At 38.4% G+C, this 16,640-nt stretch overlaps 1 protein-coding gene across 1 annotated transcript in view; it reads right to left on the bottom strand.

The window, feature by feature from the left end:
• Positions 1-2,581: 2,581 nt before the first annotated feature.
• Positions 2,582-16,640, bottom strand: part of GAP43 (growth associated protein 43) — a 93,697-nt gene continuing 79,638 nt past the window's right edge. The window contains exon 3 of the mRNA XM_007459653.1: positions 2,582-3,267. Coding sequence (XP_007459715.1) covers positions 3,182-3,267 — 86 coding nt within the window. The 3' untranslated portion in view covers positions 2,582-3,181. The remainder of the gene's footprint in view (positions 3,268-16,640) is intronic.

A 16,640-nucleotide genomic window follows, 5' to 3' on the forward strand; every position in this document is an offset into this window, starting at 1 on the left:
AACAGCAGGCACAAGTTTTATCCTCATTCTCTTCTGGAATCAACATTAGCAGGTTTGCTCATGAATTAAATGTTATATGAGAAAAAGAGGAATCACGCTGCTTTCTAGATTTCTGAACTAAGCCACTGGGTGGATGATGGTGGAAAAGGTTGAAGGATGAGCAAAATGTGTGTAGGGCAATGGGAACAAAAGGTTCTATTTTAGAAACCTCTTCATCTTCAAAGAAATCAAATGTATTACGTCATGCCAGAACGTTTTAGACCTAAATAACATAGCTTGGTCCAAAGAGTTTACTTCATGCACAAATGGCCATGGTTTTGCTATAAATTGAATATTGGGCCTGGTGCCCAGAATATGATCTTATTACCACCTGAAAGAATCACTTGTCACTGTTGAGGGATTTTTAACTTGTCCTCAACCTAGTTTTTATTCTTTAAACAGTAATCCAGATGTAGATGTTTTAGAGTCATCAAATTCTAAACAGAATTTAGAATCTATTTGTTTTTGTATCTTGAATGGTCTATATTTCCCAGTATCACCTGACTTTGTGTGTGTTGTGTATATATTTGAGTCACATTGTTTTGTACCAGTGTGAGGGCTGCAATTATCCTTGGCATGTCTTTTAGGATCATTACAAGCCTCTCTGATGTGTCTTCCTCCATTTTTATAATTCTATTAAGGAGACAAGATTTTAAAAATCAAATAAAAATAGATATTCATAAGTAAAAACAAAATTCCAACTCTGACACAACTAGTAAGACCACTGAACAGTGTATGTTAATATAGACTTAAAAGGTCATATGCTATTATTTTCTATGAATATGGATTCAGTGGAAGAAGTTGAGAATTATACTTTGAAGGAGTTGAATTGTGTCAGGTCATAGGAATGTTGCTTTGAAGTGTAGATTTGGGAAAGAAATGAGCATTTATCCTACCAAAAAACTTTGGGGTAAAACAATTCCTAAAGCAATATCCTGCCAATATGGCTCCAACCCATGGAAAACATTTTTCAACACCTTTTCTCACATCTGATGAGACCATAATCCAAACAAGATTGAGTCCCAGATACTTGCAAATTCTTCTGTGGAAATCATACCAACTCAGAATAAATTCAAAACTCTTTAATTGTTTTAATATGTTATTGATGCTTTCCTTTTGACCTTTTTATGCTTTTCCTTATAGACCTTTTTCCTTGTGATTTCTTCTTCCACTTAGTGTCAGTGATGAGGAAAAACCCCTTGATTCAGTAAGGACTCATCTTTCATGTGACAACAGCTTTCTTCAAAGCATTAACTGGGCACCAGCTCCACACAAAGCTGAGCAGAGTTACCAAGGTGTAGGTTGTATCTCCTAAGATCACTTATTTCCATGACCTTCATTATTTTGAAGGCTTTGACACAATTTTCTCTTCCTTTTTGGGAAATTATGTGCAGATGAATGCAGAAAGCTTAAGGGAGTCCATTGGCAATGCTTGTCTATGAGAATCAGGGTCAGGGCAGAGTATGACATGTTAAGAATTTGTACCAGGATTGACTTAGGAAATTTAGAGGGAGAAAGAACACCATCAGATGCTTCAAGATTTAGGGACATTGTTTTGTTTCTCATGGGAACTGTTTACCTTCTGGTAGAGGGTATTAGAAAACAGAAACTGGAAGGAAATTTGAAAAGGATAGATGTGCTAAATATAGACCTTTTCTTTGTATACTATCACCATTGGCAGGAACAATGATTATGACTAATCAAGAGTCTGTCAGCTGCCTTGTGTGGGGATAAGTCTAAGAGAAGTTAATAAACTGAAAAAAATTAAATGGACCATGTCAATATTTGTGTTAAAAATAAATTATCTAAACAAAAGCCTGGGGGTTTCTAAGAGTTATGCATGTCTTACATTATTTAACTTAGCAAAACCTAGAATAACTTTCCATTGGATACTTCTCCTGAGTCATGAAAATACGCTGAAGTGATTTTAGTAGAAGCAAGTCTTAGTGCCTGATATGGGTTGAATTGCGCCCCTCCTCCCCCAATTCACATGTTGAAATCCTAACCCCAAATACCTTCAGATGAGACCTTATTTGGAGACAGGGATTTGACAGAGGTAATAAAGTTAAGGTGAGGTCATTAGGGTGGGCCCTAATCCAATATGGCAAAAAGGGGAAATCTGGCCATTGAGATACCCAGAGACGATGTGAAGAGATGTAGGAAGAAGATGGCCATTTACAAGCTGAGGAGAGAGGCCTGGAACAGATGCTTCCCTCACAATTCTGAGAAGGAATCAACCCTGCCAACACCTTGATTTTGGACTTCAAGCCTCCAGGACCGTTAGCAAATAAATGTCTGTTGTTGTTTAAACCACCCAGTCTGTGGTACTTTGTTACAGCAGCCCTACAAAATAAAATAGCGCCCAAGAGCCCCATCAAGGACCTACGCCATTGGTTCTGACTGAAGCCTTATGGTTTCATCCATCTTTTCTTTGCCAGGGTGGGTGGCGTCAGACTGGGAGGCCAGAACAAAGATAAAATGTAAGAATCCCAGTGTGTCAAACCAACTCATGAGAAGATGGAACAGAAACGCAGAGCCACTGGGAGTTTGATTACTCTCATGGTTTATTAATATTCAGATTGAAAAAGGAGCCTTAGAGCCGCAAGTTAATGCTAATTGGCACATTTGCTTTATTTCTTTATTTTCAAAACAAACTGGGTTTTGAATTTTTTCCTTTTTGTTCATTCCATCACATTGAAAAGGAGGAAAAGAAAAATGGTTTTGAATTCACTCGATATTTTGGACTCCTCAGATGAACGGAACATTGCACACACACTTGGAACAGAGAGAGATAGAGAGGAAAGTGGACTCCCACAGGGCCACACGCACCAGATCAAAAAACTTGGATACAGTGCAAGAATTTCCCAAAATGATTGGATCATCATTACCAAAAACTCGCCATAACAACACCAAGAAACAAAAAATGTTTAAGCCACACTGTTTGACTTGGGATCTTTCCTGCTTTTTTTTTTTTAAATGTTTGCCACACAGAGAGAAAGAGGGCTAGTGGGTGGGAGAGTACAGACTCACAGACGTGAGTAGGACAGGAGGGGAAACTTCAGAGAGGAGTTGAGAAGAGGGTGAGGAGCGACAGGGTTCAGGAGAGGGGAGAGTGGGGATGTGGAAAGCCATTTCTTAAAGTTCAGGCATGTTCTTGGTCCGCCTCGCGTTCTTCTTTACCCTCATCCTGCCGGGCACTTTCCTTAGGTTTGGTTTCGTCTACAGCTTCTGAGGAAGAAAACAGATGGGGTTAGGGCGGGGGAAGCAGAGTTAGTATTTTGTCTCATCTGTTCAGATGATAGCGCAATGCATTTCTTCTGTTCATACCACTTCATAAAAGATTTAAGATAAAAAGAGATTATTGCTATCTCAGTAATGTAATTTCCAGGTTCAGAAGAGCTTACCCCCAGGAAATTGTTCAGTGACACATAGGGAAGAGCTCAGGAACAAAGCTGTGATATCGTGGGCGAGGAGTTCACTAACGAGAAACTACCATGGTCTTTAATCTCTCGGCCTTACAGTTAAGGTATCCACACGTGGCGGGTCCACAACGATCTTGTATTTCTTTTGCATTAATGTCAGACTTATCATGACAGATACTTTATGTGGATCATTCAACATCCATTCCAACTCTCTCACCCCTTATTTCTAGTATTATAAAGGCTGGAAAGTGAAATACTTGCATTTTCAGCTCCCCTTGGAGCCTTCCCTGGGAAGGCTCCAGAGGAGGTGTTTGCTCTTTACTTTCTCCTATTCCTGATGACTGTGACATCAAACTACCTGGTGGTGTAGCAGTCACCTTGTGACCATGAAGATAAAAACTATACACTAAGAATGGTGAAGCAGAAAGATAGAAAAAAACCTACTTGTGACCGACCATACTACTCCTGGACACTTTTCCTCAGACGTTTTCTTATTAATGTGAGACAAATAACTAACTTCTTTAAGCCACTGTAGTAGTTTTTAGTTTCTGGCAGTCAAAAACATTCCAAATGAGTACACTTAATCCGTAGGGCAAGTGTGTTTTGCTTAATAAGAAAGACTTTGTTTCTTTTTAAAGGATCATTTTTTTCCTTAGGAAAGAGGTGATTTTCTAATTACTCTTCTGCCTGGTTTCCTGCTAGAACTCAGTCAACTGATTTCATACTACAGACAGCTTACTAGTATGCCAGCTAATGGAAAGAGAATTTGCCTTGACATCACATCTGTTATTAAACTAAACTCCTGTATCAGGGTCCCCAAGACTCCCCCCAGATTCAGCGATTTGCTAGGAGGACTCACAAGACTCAGCATATAGTCCTACTCATGGCTACCATTTACTACAGTGAAAGGATATAAAACCAAAAAAAGCAAAGGGAAAAGTCGTATGGAGCGAAGTTTGGAGGAAACCAGCCACAAGATTCCATGAGTCCTCTCCTCATGGACTCATACAAGATGTGCTTAATTCCTCCAGCAATGAAATGTGACATGTGTGAGACGTCATAGACTAGGGAAGCTCACCTGAGCTTACAAGTCCAGGGTTTTTATTGGAGACTGGTTGTGTAGGCACCCTCTACCTAGCATGTACCAAATTCAGACTCCCGGGAGGAAAACAGATGTCCAGCATAAACCACATTGTTGGCGCAAAGAGTTTAGGCACAGTGAACACTCTTAGCTAGGAAGTGGTGAGAACACTCTCAAAATTCAAGTTCCTGGATGCCAGCCAAGGGTCAATTTTTCACACAAGTATTTCTAAGACTTGAGAGATGTTGAGACTAGAGAAATGGGGAACTTTTAGGAGATCATTAGAAGAGCTCATAAAAATGTATGTTTCTTTGAAATCAGTCAGCTATTTATTTATATTCAGATAAAGCTGGACATTTGTATCCAAACAAGACCACTGCTGCTAAATATAATTTTTGGAATTCCTTCTTTGGACACCTATCTAATAATATTCTTTTAAGTCTCTTCAGTAGCAGAAAATGCTTATCGTTTTGAAAATAGATGTGTTTTTTTAAGAATCAAATGAGGCTGGTCTGGTAAGTAGTAACTATGATAGGTCATTTTATCTTACAATGACTTGTTTTTGACCAAAGTTTTTAAGTCTGATTTATTTTGTGGGATTTGAAACAGACTGTAAGTTACTTTCAAAATGTAGTTATCCTAGTGAGGCTATCTACTACTACTCATGAAGAATTTTTTAAGGCTAGATCCCTCCAAGGTGATCATTACTAACTCTTGAAGAACCAGCACACTGATCACATTTTCCAACAAAAATTTTTGGGTGAAACTAACTCAGTTCTTATCTTCATAATACTCTATGTACCAGCAATGTTCCTCATGTATTATAGAACTTTGGTGCGCTAATGGATCATTTAATTTTCTATCAGAAGAAAGCTTCCATATTTGTTAGATCTTTTTATAGTAATTTTCAATTCTTTCAGATAATTTATTTAGTTCCCTAGCTATGCCCAAATTTTGGAGACTACAGGTATGCCCACAGTGATTTATCATCTTTACCGGTTCCAAGAAACCACATATTTAGTGCCCTCTTCAAACTGCAAAAGAAACAGAATATTGATTTAAACTGTCTAGGAGAACACAGAGGGATTAGCTACAGGAGCAAGAGAAGACTTCAAACGTCTCTTACTAAAATAAAAACTTGGGAGCTATTATGTATGATTTGAAGGAGATTAGGAAACTCAAGAGAAAAGGTGAAATCAGGCTGGTTAAGGTGAGAACAGAGGTATATTTGTGAAATAAGGGAACACAATTCAAAAGGAGAAAAAGAAGGAAAAAAAGAGCCAGGTTATTTTAAATAGCCACAGTTTCTGTCCACTTCTGGAGTGGAATCAGGTTAAATCCTTCCAAATTCCCCCACTTTCTCTTGTCATTCTTTGCCTAGGCCCAGAAGAAACAGTGAAACTTGACATGCATCTGTTTATTGTGACAGGAAGTCATTGCTATCTGTTCCTTTTTAAAAGAGCTTCAATATCTACATATTCTTTCTCTCAAATGCTTCTTTCTCTCAAATGCTTTGAAGTGTTTGAAATATAATTATTTATTCATTTAATTGTTCTATAAATTGGTATCGAACACCTGCAATGTGCCAGACATTCTTCTAGGTATTGAGAAGAAAAGTGAGAAGACCAGTAAATACCCTCGCTCTTGCTTAAGCCTTTTGTAATAAACATTTAATAGGCAATGAAATCCATAATTATAGAATACTGACAGTGAGAGGGACCTCTAAGATCACCCAGTGACTAGACCATAAGTCTTCAAGGGTAACGACAGTATCTACTTTTGTACAACTTTGAATCCCCCATGTCCAGCACAGAACCTCGTGCAGGGAAGGCCTTCAATAAATACTTGCTAATGAAAGAACGAATGGACATCCTCATTTCATAGAAGAGGAAACTGAAGTTCAGGTAAAGAGATTTTTCTCTAAATCATATGGTTTGCTCATGTCAAGCCAGGACTAAAATCTAGGTCTTCTCCTTGTCCGGGTTTCCCCATTATATCAGGTAGTCAAATTCGACCAGAGAAGGTCAAGAAGGTCTTTATGGAAAGAACCATAAATTGTAACTTTCCTGACCCCTTGTATAAAGTGTTTAGCTATAGCTACCATATTTGAGTCTTTCCTACATGTTTAGAACAGTTCTAAGTGCACTTGTGACATTTGATTAATTCTCACAGCTACCTTTATCATCCCAGTTTTATAGGCGGGGAAGCTGATGCACAATAAGATAAAGGAACACACTCTCTGTGAATGGCAACAGTGAATTTCAACCTAGGACAGAGCCATCGAGGTAGCATCTATTTCACATTGCTCTCCCAGCTCGTCCCTTTGCCCAAGAAGGGTGGATGGGCTCAGAGTAGGAGCTATAGCAGGGGGTCCACAGGTATGTAGGCCTGGAGACTATGAAGTCTAAAAATTGGTCTTTGTAAAAGCAGTTCAGAATGGAGGGAAGAATTCTGATTAGTCTTGAATAATATGAAATCTGGTCTTGGCCCTTTCTGGCACTAATTACATAATCTGTAAATGCTAGAGATTAGTTAATATGTATTCTTTTAATTTTTTTATGCAAAACCTTTGATCATCATGGTGAGTTCAAAGATGGATGAATGGCTGAGGCCAGCTGGTCACTCCAGTGATCGTGATCCAATTAGCATAAATAATCACATTCCCCATCTAGAGGCTCAACCTCTCTCTGAGCCTTAAGTTGTTACTTAAGAAGAGGCTGTGGAAGCTAAAGACTGAATGGGATTTTCAGTACCAAGTGACATAAAGCAAGTGAGGGAAGTAAATGGGCCCGGAGCTGGTAAATGAGGAAAGCCTGATGTGACAGCTGAAATCCAGCAAGTTAAAGAATAGAAAGTGTTCTCCCTATTTCAGTTTAGCTCTGAATAGTACTTTTACTCATATTAAATATGAAAACCTAACATTAATACTGTTATTTTGGTTAAGGCATTACAGGAAAAGAAAGATCACAAAGTGAATCACAGTTGACCCTTGAACAACAACTGGGTTGGGGGCGCCGACCCTTTGTGTAGTTGAAAATAATCCATGTATAATTTATAGTGGGCCCTCCGTATACATGGTTCATCCGTATCTGCAGTCCCTCTGTATCCAACATCCAATGTCCATAGATTCAACCAACACGGATCGTGTAGTACTGTAGTATTCACTATTAAAATGAATCCACATATAAGTGGACCCGTGCAGTTCAAACCTGTGTTGTTCAAGGGTCGACTGTATATATCTCCTATCTATGTGTATATATCATGTGACTAGCGATCATCCTCACTAGGAATCATTATTATTCTACCTAGGATGGGTTTCTTCCCCAAAATCAGTCTTCACCCCAGAAATCAACCCTGAAATCCAATTTTATTATGATATAGACTATGACCCCAAATAAACAAATAAAACAAAAACTTATGATGTGTTTTAGCAGTTTGGTCTAAAAGGGGGAAAAATTTGTCTCTTAATAAAATAAAATTGAGCAATTTTAATAAATATTATTTGTATTAAATAAATTCTCAAAAATTACAGTCAATTTGAAGAGATAATGTTAGAATCTGACAAAGAGCTATACCCTTCTCCAGCCGTGGCATGTCAGCCTTGACAGAAATATTACTTCTTCTGGGCCCAAAGACCTCTTAGAGATAAGTATGTTCACTAGAAGCTGCCATGAATTTTATCATTTCTATGTTACTTTAAAAAGAGAAAGTTAACATCATGACAGCAAAGCCATGTATTCTTCATGTTCTAGAGTTGAAGGTTGCTTCAAAAGGGAAGAAAGAAATGTGTTCATTAATTCATTTATTTATTCAGTAAAAGGTCCTGGGCCTTTACTACATGCCACACACTGTGCCGTGCATTTCTAATAGTTTGTTTTTTTTTATTTTATTTATTTATTTTTGGCTGTGTTGGGTCTTCGTTTCTGTGCGATGGCTTTCTCTAGTTGTGGTGAGCGGGGGCCACTCTTCATCGCAGGCCTCTCTTGTTGCCGAGCACAAGCTCCAGACACACAGGCTCAGTAGTTGTGGCTCATGGGCCTAGTTGCTCCGCGGCATGTGGGATCTTCCCAGACCAGGGCTCGAACCCGTGTCCCCTGCATTGGCAGGCAGACTCTCAACCACTGCGCCACCAGGGAATGTGCCATGCATTTCAAATGCAATGTAGTGCAGTGGTGATACAACAATGAAAACATCAAGCAAAAAGCTCTGCCTTCTTGGAATTCAGATGCTAGTAATTATTGTTTGTGGGAGAAGGGGTGATAAAGGAAAAAGTAATATCCAGACAAGAAGAGCTCAGCCCAAAGGGGCATATTTTCTCCTAGGCCACTTCTCTTGGATTTGCAAAGTTGAGCGCCTCTAATGAATCTCATAAATTTTGAAATATGGAAAACTCTAGTAGTTTTCTTATTCTTGACCCACAACTACCAGTCCTAAGAAAGATCAAGACCACATTAAGACAGCAATAAAAATGAAAGTCATTTCTATATGCCTTTGGAACTGGGTGGTGGTAGGGGACCCTGGTGGATGATTTCACAGTGGTCCTTGAAATACGTGCCTCTAACTGGCTCTCTGATTCTTGCTGAAATAGATTCTGGAAGCAGCTCTTGTCTTTATGCATTCCATTCATTTCCTCGAAAGGGTGAGAATAGCACGTCTGCACATTCTGTTGGTGAGCAAATACCAGGAGCATATGCAGCAGCGGCTGCTTGTGTGCTCAGCCAGGCAGTCCGGCTGCAGTGCTGCTGGAGAGATGGCGGTGTTCCCAGCTGCCATTGCCTACACTGAGCTCTAATGGCCCTGTTTACTGGCACCGGTCCAGGCCCCTCCACAGCCCTCCATTACTGAAATTAGGTTGAGTGGATTTCCCAGTAAAACATTACCTCTTGGGACCTGCCCAGCTCTACCCAGCCTTGTCAACATTGATTAAACAGAAGCTGCTATCATCCTGGGGCCATGCCCACAATTACTCTACCAATCACCACTGGGCTGGGCTGTTTGCTTCCTTTCCCTTTTGATTTTCACTTTTCTTGAATATTAAGCATCATTACCTCAAAGGCTCAAAGGAGAGTAATAAAAAAAACATTCTGTATCTACCTCATATACGTCTCTTTGTTACTTACATGGTCTTCCTCTTGAGCTGTGTACCAGATATCAGTCTGGAGCCTGGATCATGGCTTTGGGTGGTCACATTTTGCTATTTTTTGTTTTTCATTTTTACCATGTTTTCCATTTCAAGTCTCTCTCAAAACACTGAGCTAGTATACAGCATTTTGTGTCAGCAGAGTGGTGCAAGTATCACCTATGCTCCCACTCAGTGCTTTCTGAGACTTTGAAAGCAAATAATCCTATTGCTTATCACACTACTCACTTGAGGATTTCAAAGAGTAGCAGACAAAAACCTAACCAAGGAGAAAATTCAGAGGCGAGGTCCCAGTGATATCTGAGACAAACATATACAAGTCTACTTCTCTGAAAAGTTTCAGCCTAGGACCAAGCTGATTTCTATCTAGCCTTGCTACCAATTAGTCATCTGACCTCAGAGAAGCTATTTTTCCTTTGCTTCCATTTTCTAGTCTATAAGAAGTATGGATAATAATGACTGCCTCACCTTATCGAAGGAAGGTATTTAAAAGCACTTTATAAAATTTAAAGTGCAGCATATAGTATGTTGAGATTTTAACCCAGCCTGTGGGATTCGGAAAAAACATCCATTAAGTTTAACAGTTTCATCCCAGGAGGAAAAAAAGCAATTTCCTACATGAAAAAATAAAATCATCTTTCTCAGATAAACGACTAAGAGGGCTTCTCCCCTAGAATGTTCCTATAAAGTCTCTAAGTAAGAATACAAGTGATTTATTAGTTAAATAGATCTACTCTCTTACAGAAATTGAGAACGAATCCAGGATTTCTAACCTTTGGAACAAAATTTAGTGTTTTATTCTGAAACACAAATGACCCAGAGATTTTTTAAAATTAAAACAAAAGTCAAAGATGGTACAAGTTGGCCTTGAAAACATCTTAAACATTCTCTCTACAAAATGTCTATCAAACCATCAAAAACAAGTGTCCTACCTTCTTCCTCCGTTAGAAACACACAGAAAGATAAAAAATTACAATTTATGTGGCTGGCATAGTTGCCTTATGTCATTTTTGGAACAAGATGGGATAAATATGTAAAGCTGAATGGAGTTAACGTGATCTCTTACTATTATTACAGTGAATAAGTCAACTTTTAAAGGCTGAAAATAAAAATAAAAATTTGGGGGGTACTTCCACTCTAGCATAAAAGTCAAGTACACTCAACTCCTTCATCCCTCCCCTCAGCTACATTGTGCTGAGCTGGCAGTTGAATCTGTGGATCTTCCGAGGCATTCCTTAGGGTTAGGATGCGGGAGGAGTGGAGGAATGGGGAGTCAGTACAAACAATGACGGCTCCTATGACACTGAGACATTTTGAGAAGGGCTGTGTCAGGGATAGAGAAGTGATGTTGTGATATAGCGTGTTGCTAGTAGTGACTATCCAAAGAAGTTCAGCCTAAAAATTGTCTTACCCTCTTCTGTAGATTATATATATATTTAAAAATTCAAAATCCCATCTGACCAGAGTTCAACTCTGCATCTCCCCTTTCACCTCATAGTATCCCAGGTGAGGAGACTCTAGCTAGGAGAAAATCTTAGCTGCATCGCTCTAAGCCTTTACAAACTCAACTGTCTACGGTGCCAGGCAGCTAATGTGAATGCGAAAATCTAGCCATAGGTAAAATCCAGTGGCGGGGTCAACGGAGGCCTTGTAAGAGCAGGTATTGCCTAAAGGCATTTAAAAATTTTAAAACACTATCACTGGAAAAATAAAAGGGGAAGGAGTGTCTGACATAAGACTCTTAAATTATACCAGGAAGATACATTTCTGGACTCTGACTTCAAAATGGAAGCAGTTCCCTTTAATCAGAATAAAAGATAGTCACACTGTATTTGTCTTCAAGAACTAACAAATTAACTCCAAATCAGGAGTCCTAACTAACAGTGCGAACTTTTCCATTTTGCTAAATTTAAATTACTCACATCTCAAGATTTTTTTTAGTGAATGAAGTAAAAAATAAATAATGACTATGGCAGATTTTATAAATGGCCTACCAAAGCAAAAAGAGATACCAAAAAATCCAATTCTCAATATTCTCTCTCCCCTCACTTGCTGTTCAAATATTCTCAACATCTCTACATCCCTACCTATACCTTCCAGTTGTCCTAGCCACCTTTTACAGATGTTGTAGGTGACATTCTCAGATCCTTTTTACCAGGCTCATGTCCCCAGCTCCCAGATGCTGGAGGGGTTGGCTGCCAATGACCCACACCTGCTCCTTGGGTGGGGGATGTTAACTGAATCATCTCAACCTGAGGTGCCTGAGAGGTCATGCCCCTTCTACCCCCTGTGACCCCAGACACAGACAATCTCTGTCTGTGATGCAACTTGTGCTTCAGCACAAATTGTGGGATTAGGCTGAGACCATGCTTTTCCTGAACCCATTTTACTGTCTTCTTCCCCTGGCTTCTCTTCTTTCTTCATTGTCTTATGGATTTCCACCAATAAAGTATTCGCACAAGAGTCCCTTCTCAGGCTCTGATTCTGGGGAATGGGACCAAAGTTATTCCTTTAACCGAAAATCAAGCACTGGAGATGGGAGGCAGGCCAGTCAATTTCCTTAGTCAACGTACATAGCAAGTCTTCAAGGTTTGAATCATTTGGGTTTGTGGCTTAGTCAGCCCTCATGACCCAGCTCAATTGTTGTTTCCATACCTCCAAACCTATCCTACATGGAATTAATCATTTCCTACTCTTTATTTGTATAGAAATTATATCCCTTGCATTATATCCTAGTTTGTGGTATCTTTTCTAGTCTCTTGACTGTGAACTAATTTCTCAAATGAAAAGTCTGATACATTTGCCATAATTTGAACTCCACAGAGGCAGAGACTTTTTATTTTGTTCACTGATGAATCCCAAATGCTTAGAAAAGTGCTGGCAAATATATATATTTTTAATGAATCAAGGCATCTGTATTAAGGTCAACTCCTAGCGTCATGCTTATCACAAGATAGGCATTTAGTATTTATAGGAGAGACGAAAGTGATGAAAAAAGGGGACAATTCCAAATATGTTTTGTGTCATGTAGATAAAACCTTAATTACCTCAAGCCTAAAAACTGTGGACCTGTATTGTTGTCATGACCAAATAGCAGAGGTATGCCTGAATTTCAAAATATTGTATTATGAAAAGGAAAGAATATTATTCTGCTTTATAGGCATTAGGCATGGAAAGAATTATTCCATCATCTTCCTTTTTTTTTTTTTTACTAATTTTAATTTTATGTCTTCTAATTTTATAACAAATTATTCAGATATAAAAAACCCAAATGTAAAAAATAGATATCTACTATAAGCATCACTATTTTTAGATGGCACAGGGTAGTGGTTAGGACAGCTGGCTCTGGAGCCAGCTATTTGCATTTAAATTCTCTCTCTGACACCATGACTTGGAGTGAGTTATTTAACCTCTTATTGCCTCACTTTCCTTATCTGTAATTGGTATTAATATTGGTACCCACCTCATGGGGTTACTAAAACACTCAAATGTGTTAATTATTTAAAGTACTTAATAATGAATGGCATGTTTCAGTAAACTGCTCAATAAATATTGGCGATTATTATTAAGTGAGTGGGAGGGAACTAACATTGGTTTAATGTTTACTATGTGCCAAGCCCAGTGCTAAGGGCTTTCACATACTGGTGTTCAATATATATCATCCGTGCTGTCCTAGTCCTTTGTCAGTAAATTGGAAGTAATAATATCTACCTCATAGATTTGTGATGAGTATTAAATGAGAGGAACAAAAAGACAACCTAACACGGTGTCACTCCCTTGCTCACCCATGTGCCTAATAAATGAGAATTATCTTCTCTCTCTCTCCACTAATTCATGCGTATCCACTCTTAGACTACAGCCAAAGAGAAACTTTCTTCAAGTATCCCGAGAAAGGGAGAGAGAAGTTTGTCCCTTATAAAGTTTCTGCTCGTAGAGTAAAAAAAAAATAATTCTTTGAAAAAAAGCCTTTGAAGTCAAGGTCTAAAGTCCAAAAATGATCACCAGGGCAAAGCTGACTGTTGGCCAAACTTGAGAGGCATGATTCTATGATGCAAGAATCAAGGCTGCTAAGTAGTAATGTCTCAAAAGGCAAGAACTTCTCTGCTATTGCCTCTACTTCAGAAGAGGACAATCTTCTCTGTTTCACACTTAAATAGCAGTCAGTTGATTTCAAAGGAAACCACCTTATCCTTGGGCTTCGCTCCATTGGATTCCCTCCAGTTTGTAGCAAAAGTAACATTTACTATACTGACTCAGCAAGAACCAAGGAACCCCTTGCCCTCAGATGTGTCATAAATCTTGTTCCAGTAGGCCAGTTACAGGGGGGATGGCAATTATCCAGGCTTAAGACAGTACATCCAATTTTAAGAAAAATTCCCTGATTGATTATAATTATTGAACCCAAGACTTGAAAGAAACCTAGGACTTTTTGTCCCTTAACCTTAAGGAAAATGATCATCTACAGTGAAAATTTTCAGCTTTATTATGAGAAAGAACTTTCCATTTCCGGAAAGGCTCACAGTCCTCTGTGGACAAGGCATGTTTGCGGGGAGAAATCCCTAGGGCTGTGTGGAAGACTGCTCTGAGGGGGTTATTCCTTCTGTCTATGCACTGTACTGTCTCGTTTCTGGGACTTCTCAAGCATGGAATTCCAGCAAACCTTGAAGAGTAAAGAGATTAAAGATGGAGTAGGAAGTGGCCACTTTCTTACAAGAATTACAGGCAAAGAAATGCCATATTTCTTTTGGAATCTTGATCAAACATGATTGAAGTTAGCATTTTTTTCCTCCACTAAAGTTTATTCATAATTCCTCTTCCTGCATTTCAGAGAAAGTTAATAATTTTCTAAAAATCAAACTTCATGTATTTGATGTTAATTATGTAGGTCCATAATTAGGAGATGAGGAAATGTCGGACAGGCTTAATTGTGTTTGTTGGTCATTTTTCATTGAATCTACTCTCTTAGCTATTCTTTCTTGAAGTTTTTCACATTTATCGAAACAAGCTGCTTAGGTATTATACCAGCCATTTCAAACAATTGTGTTTCCTTAGATATTTCTATTACACTCACTGTTTTCAACAATGAGTCATCCTAGATCTTATCTAGTGATCAGTTACAAAAGTGTAGTAATTTGTGTTTGTCAGACCTTGAGAAAGTTAGTGAACTATTTTCTAGATTATACTGGTTTTAAAAATTCAACCAATGATTTGTAATGTTTTAACATATATTGACTTAATATGCCGTATTACAAAAAATATTACAAATATTTTCAACATTTGTCTTTAAAATCAAAAGCAGATCTAGATTTGCCAAATCTCATGATCTGATATTTGATTACATGATTTGATTATCTGACTCCACAGTTAAAATATAGAAACCCAAACTAGAAATAATTCTAACTCTATAAGGGTCTCTCCAGTAGTGACTACAGCTGCCTAAAAATTTTTCCTACATATGAATATCTATTGCTTGAATAACATTTAAATTTTAAAAGAGAAGCACTGTACTTATGAGTCATATTCAGCTCATGCCTTGCCATTTCTCACCATGATGTGTTTGGGTAGTAACTGAGATTAGCTAAACAATTATTTATCTGTGTTGTGTAATTTTCCCTTATGGCTGTATCTACACAGCACAAAGAAAACTAAAGACTTGGCAGTTGTCTTACTAATTTTATCATTGCAAATGGATAAACCACATAATTCAGGACAAAAATACAAAATCTGTATATATTGCTATGGAGTGAGCTCCTAATTGTAAAATTACAGAATAATGAGAGATTATCTGATCTCAGCCCCTCACTCCCTCTGAGAAAAACTGAAGGTAGAGCATTTCTGTGACTTGCCCAAAGTCTCACAGCTAATGAGAATTCAGTGATCCTCCCATAACACCATAATGTCTCTCACAACCTTTGGGGATGATGAATTCCACTGCTTGATTTTAAGTGGCATCTCTCTCCAGTAATCCTAAATGCACTGTGTAAGTCTGTTCCTCCCTCCCTCCTTCCCTCTCACTCCCTCCATTCCTTCTCTCCTTTGTGGAATAAAAGGTAAACTCAATATAATTTTACTTTAAGAGCTACCAGAAGTAATTTTAGATACTCTGGAGGCTTGCAGAACCAGAGCTGAGGATTACTGTTGCATCAAACTTCAACACATTATGCACAACTGGTGAGAGGTGATGTGAATATTCTATATAGAGAGGGAAAAAAATGGGGACTTCTAAAATTGGTGGCTTAGGCTGAATAGTAATCACTGATTATGGCAGGTTTCATAAACTCAGTGACTAAAGAGTTGCTGGGTAATGAAAGTCCAGAAGTAGCTGAAATTACTACAAATGCTGTCATACCTAGAAATCTCTAAGAGATCAGTACTATGTCCTGATAAGAGCAAATAAAAGTGCATATCATTCCCTCATCTATCACCCCCTCCGCTTCCCAACGAAAGCAGAGTGTTCAAAAGCCCACTGAGAAGGTTAACTCAATTTTGAACTTAATTAAAAAAATATTATTGTAACAAGAAAGCCGTATAAAAGTTGTTTGTTGTTATATGCTTGTGTGCAGGTAAATAGATGCAATCCCCCATCTCTTGCTGGGACAATTCATTTTTCACTCATTGTGTATTTTGGCTTCCTAGGGCCTGTCAAATTACGGCACAGCCTTTGAATGAAAAATTGCTTTAAGAATCAATAGTACTCACTGGAACACAACCAGAACTATATCGAAAAGGTGATATTCATATTTGTACTGATTTCTCTCTTTTTAGTGAAGATCTCAGAGCTCTTATATTTAGTGGCAAAGAATGTAATAGTCTTGGCTATTTAGAGACATTGGGACAATTAGCAGTTAAAGAATAAAGATCCATGGTGAGTCTATAGCTTACCTTAGATAGAACCATAGAACCATGTGTCCTGCCCATCCTGTAGCACTGCCATTGGAAAAATCATCCTGCTGCAGGC

The sequence above is a fragment of the Lipotes vexillifer genome, unplaced genomic scaffold, assembly GCF_000442215.2.
Source record: "Lipotes vexillifer unplaced genomic scaffold, Lipotes_vexillifer_v1.1 scaffold92, whole genome shotgun sequence".
Taxonomy (NCBI): domain Eukaryota; kingdom Metazoa; phylum Chordata; class Mammalia; order Artiodactyla; family Lipotidae; genus Lipotes; species Lipotes vexillifer.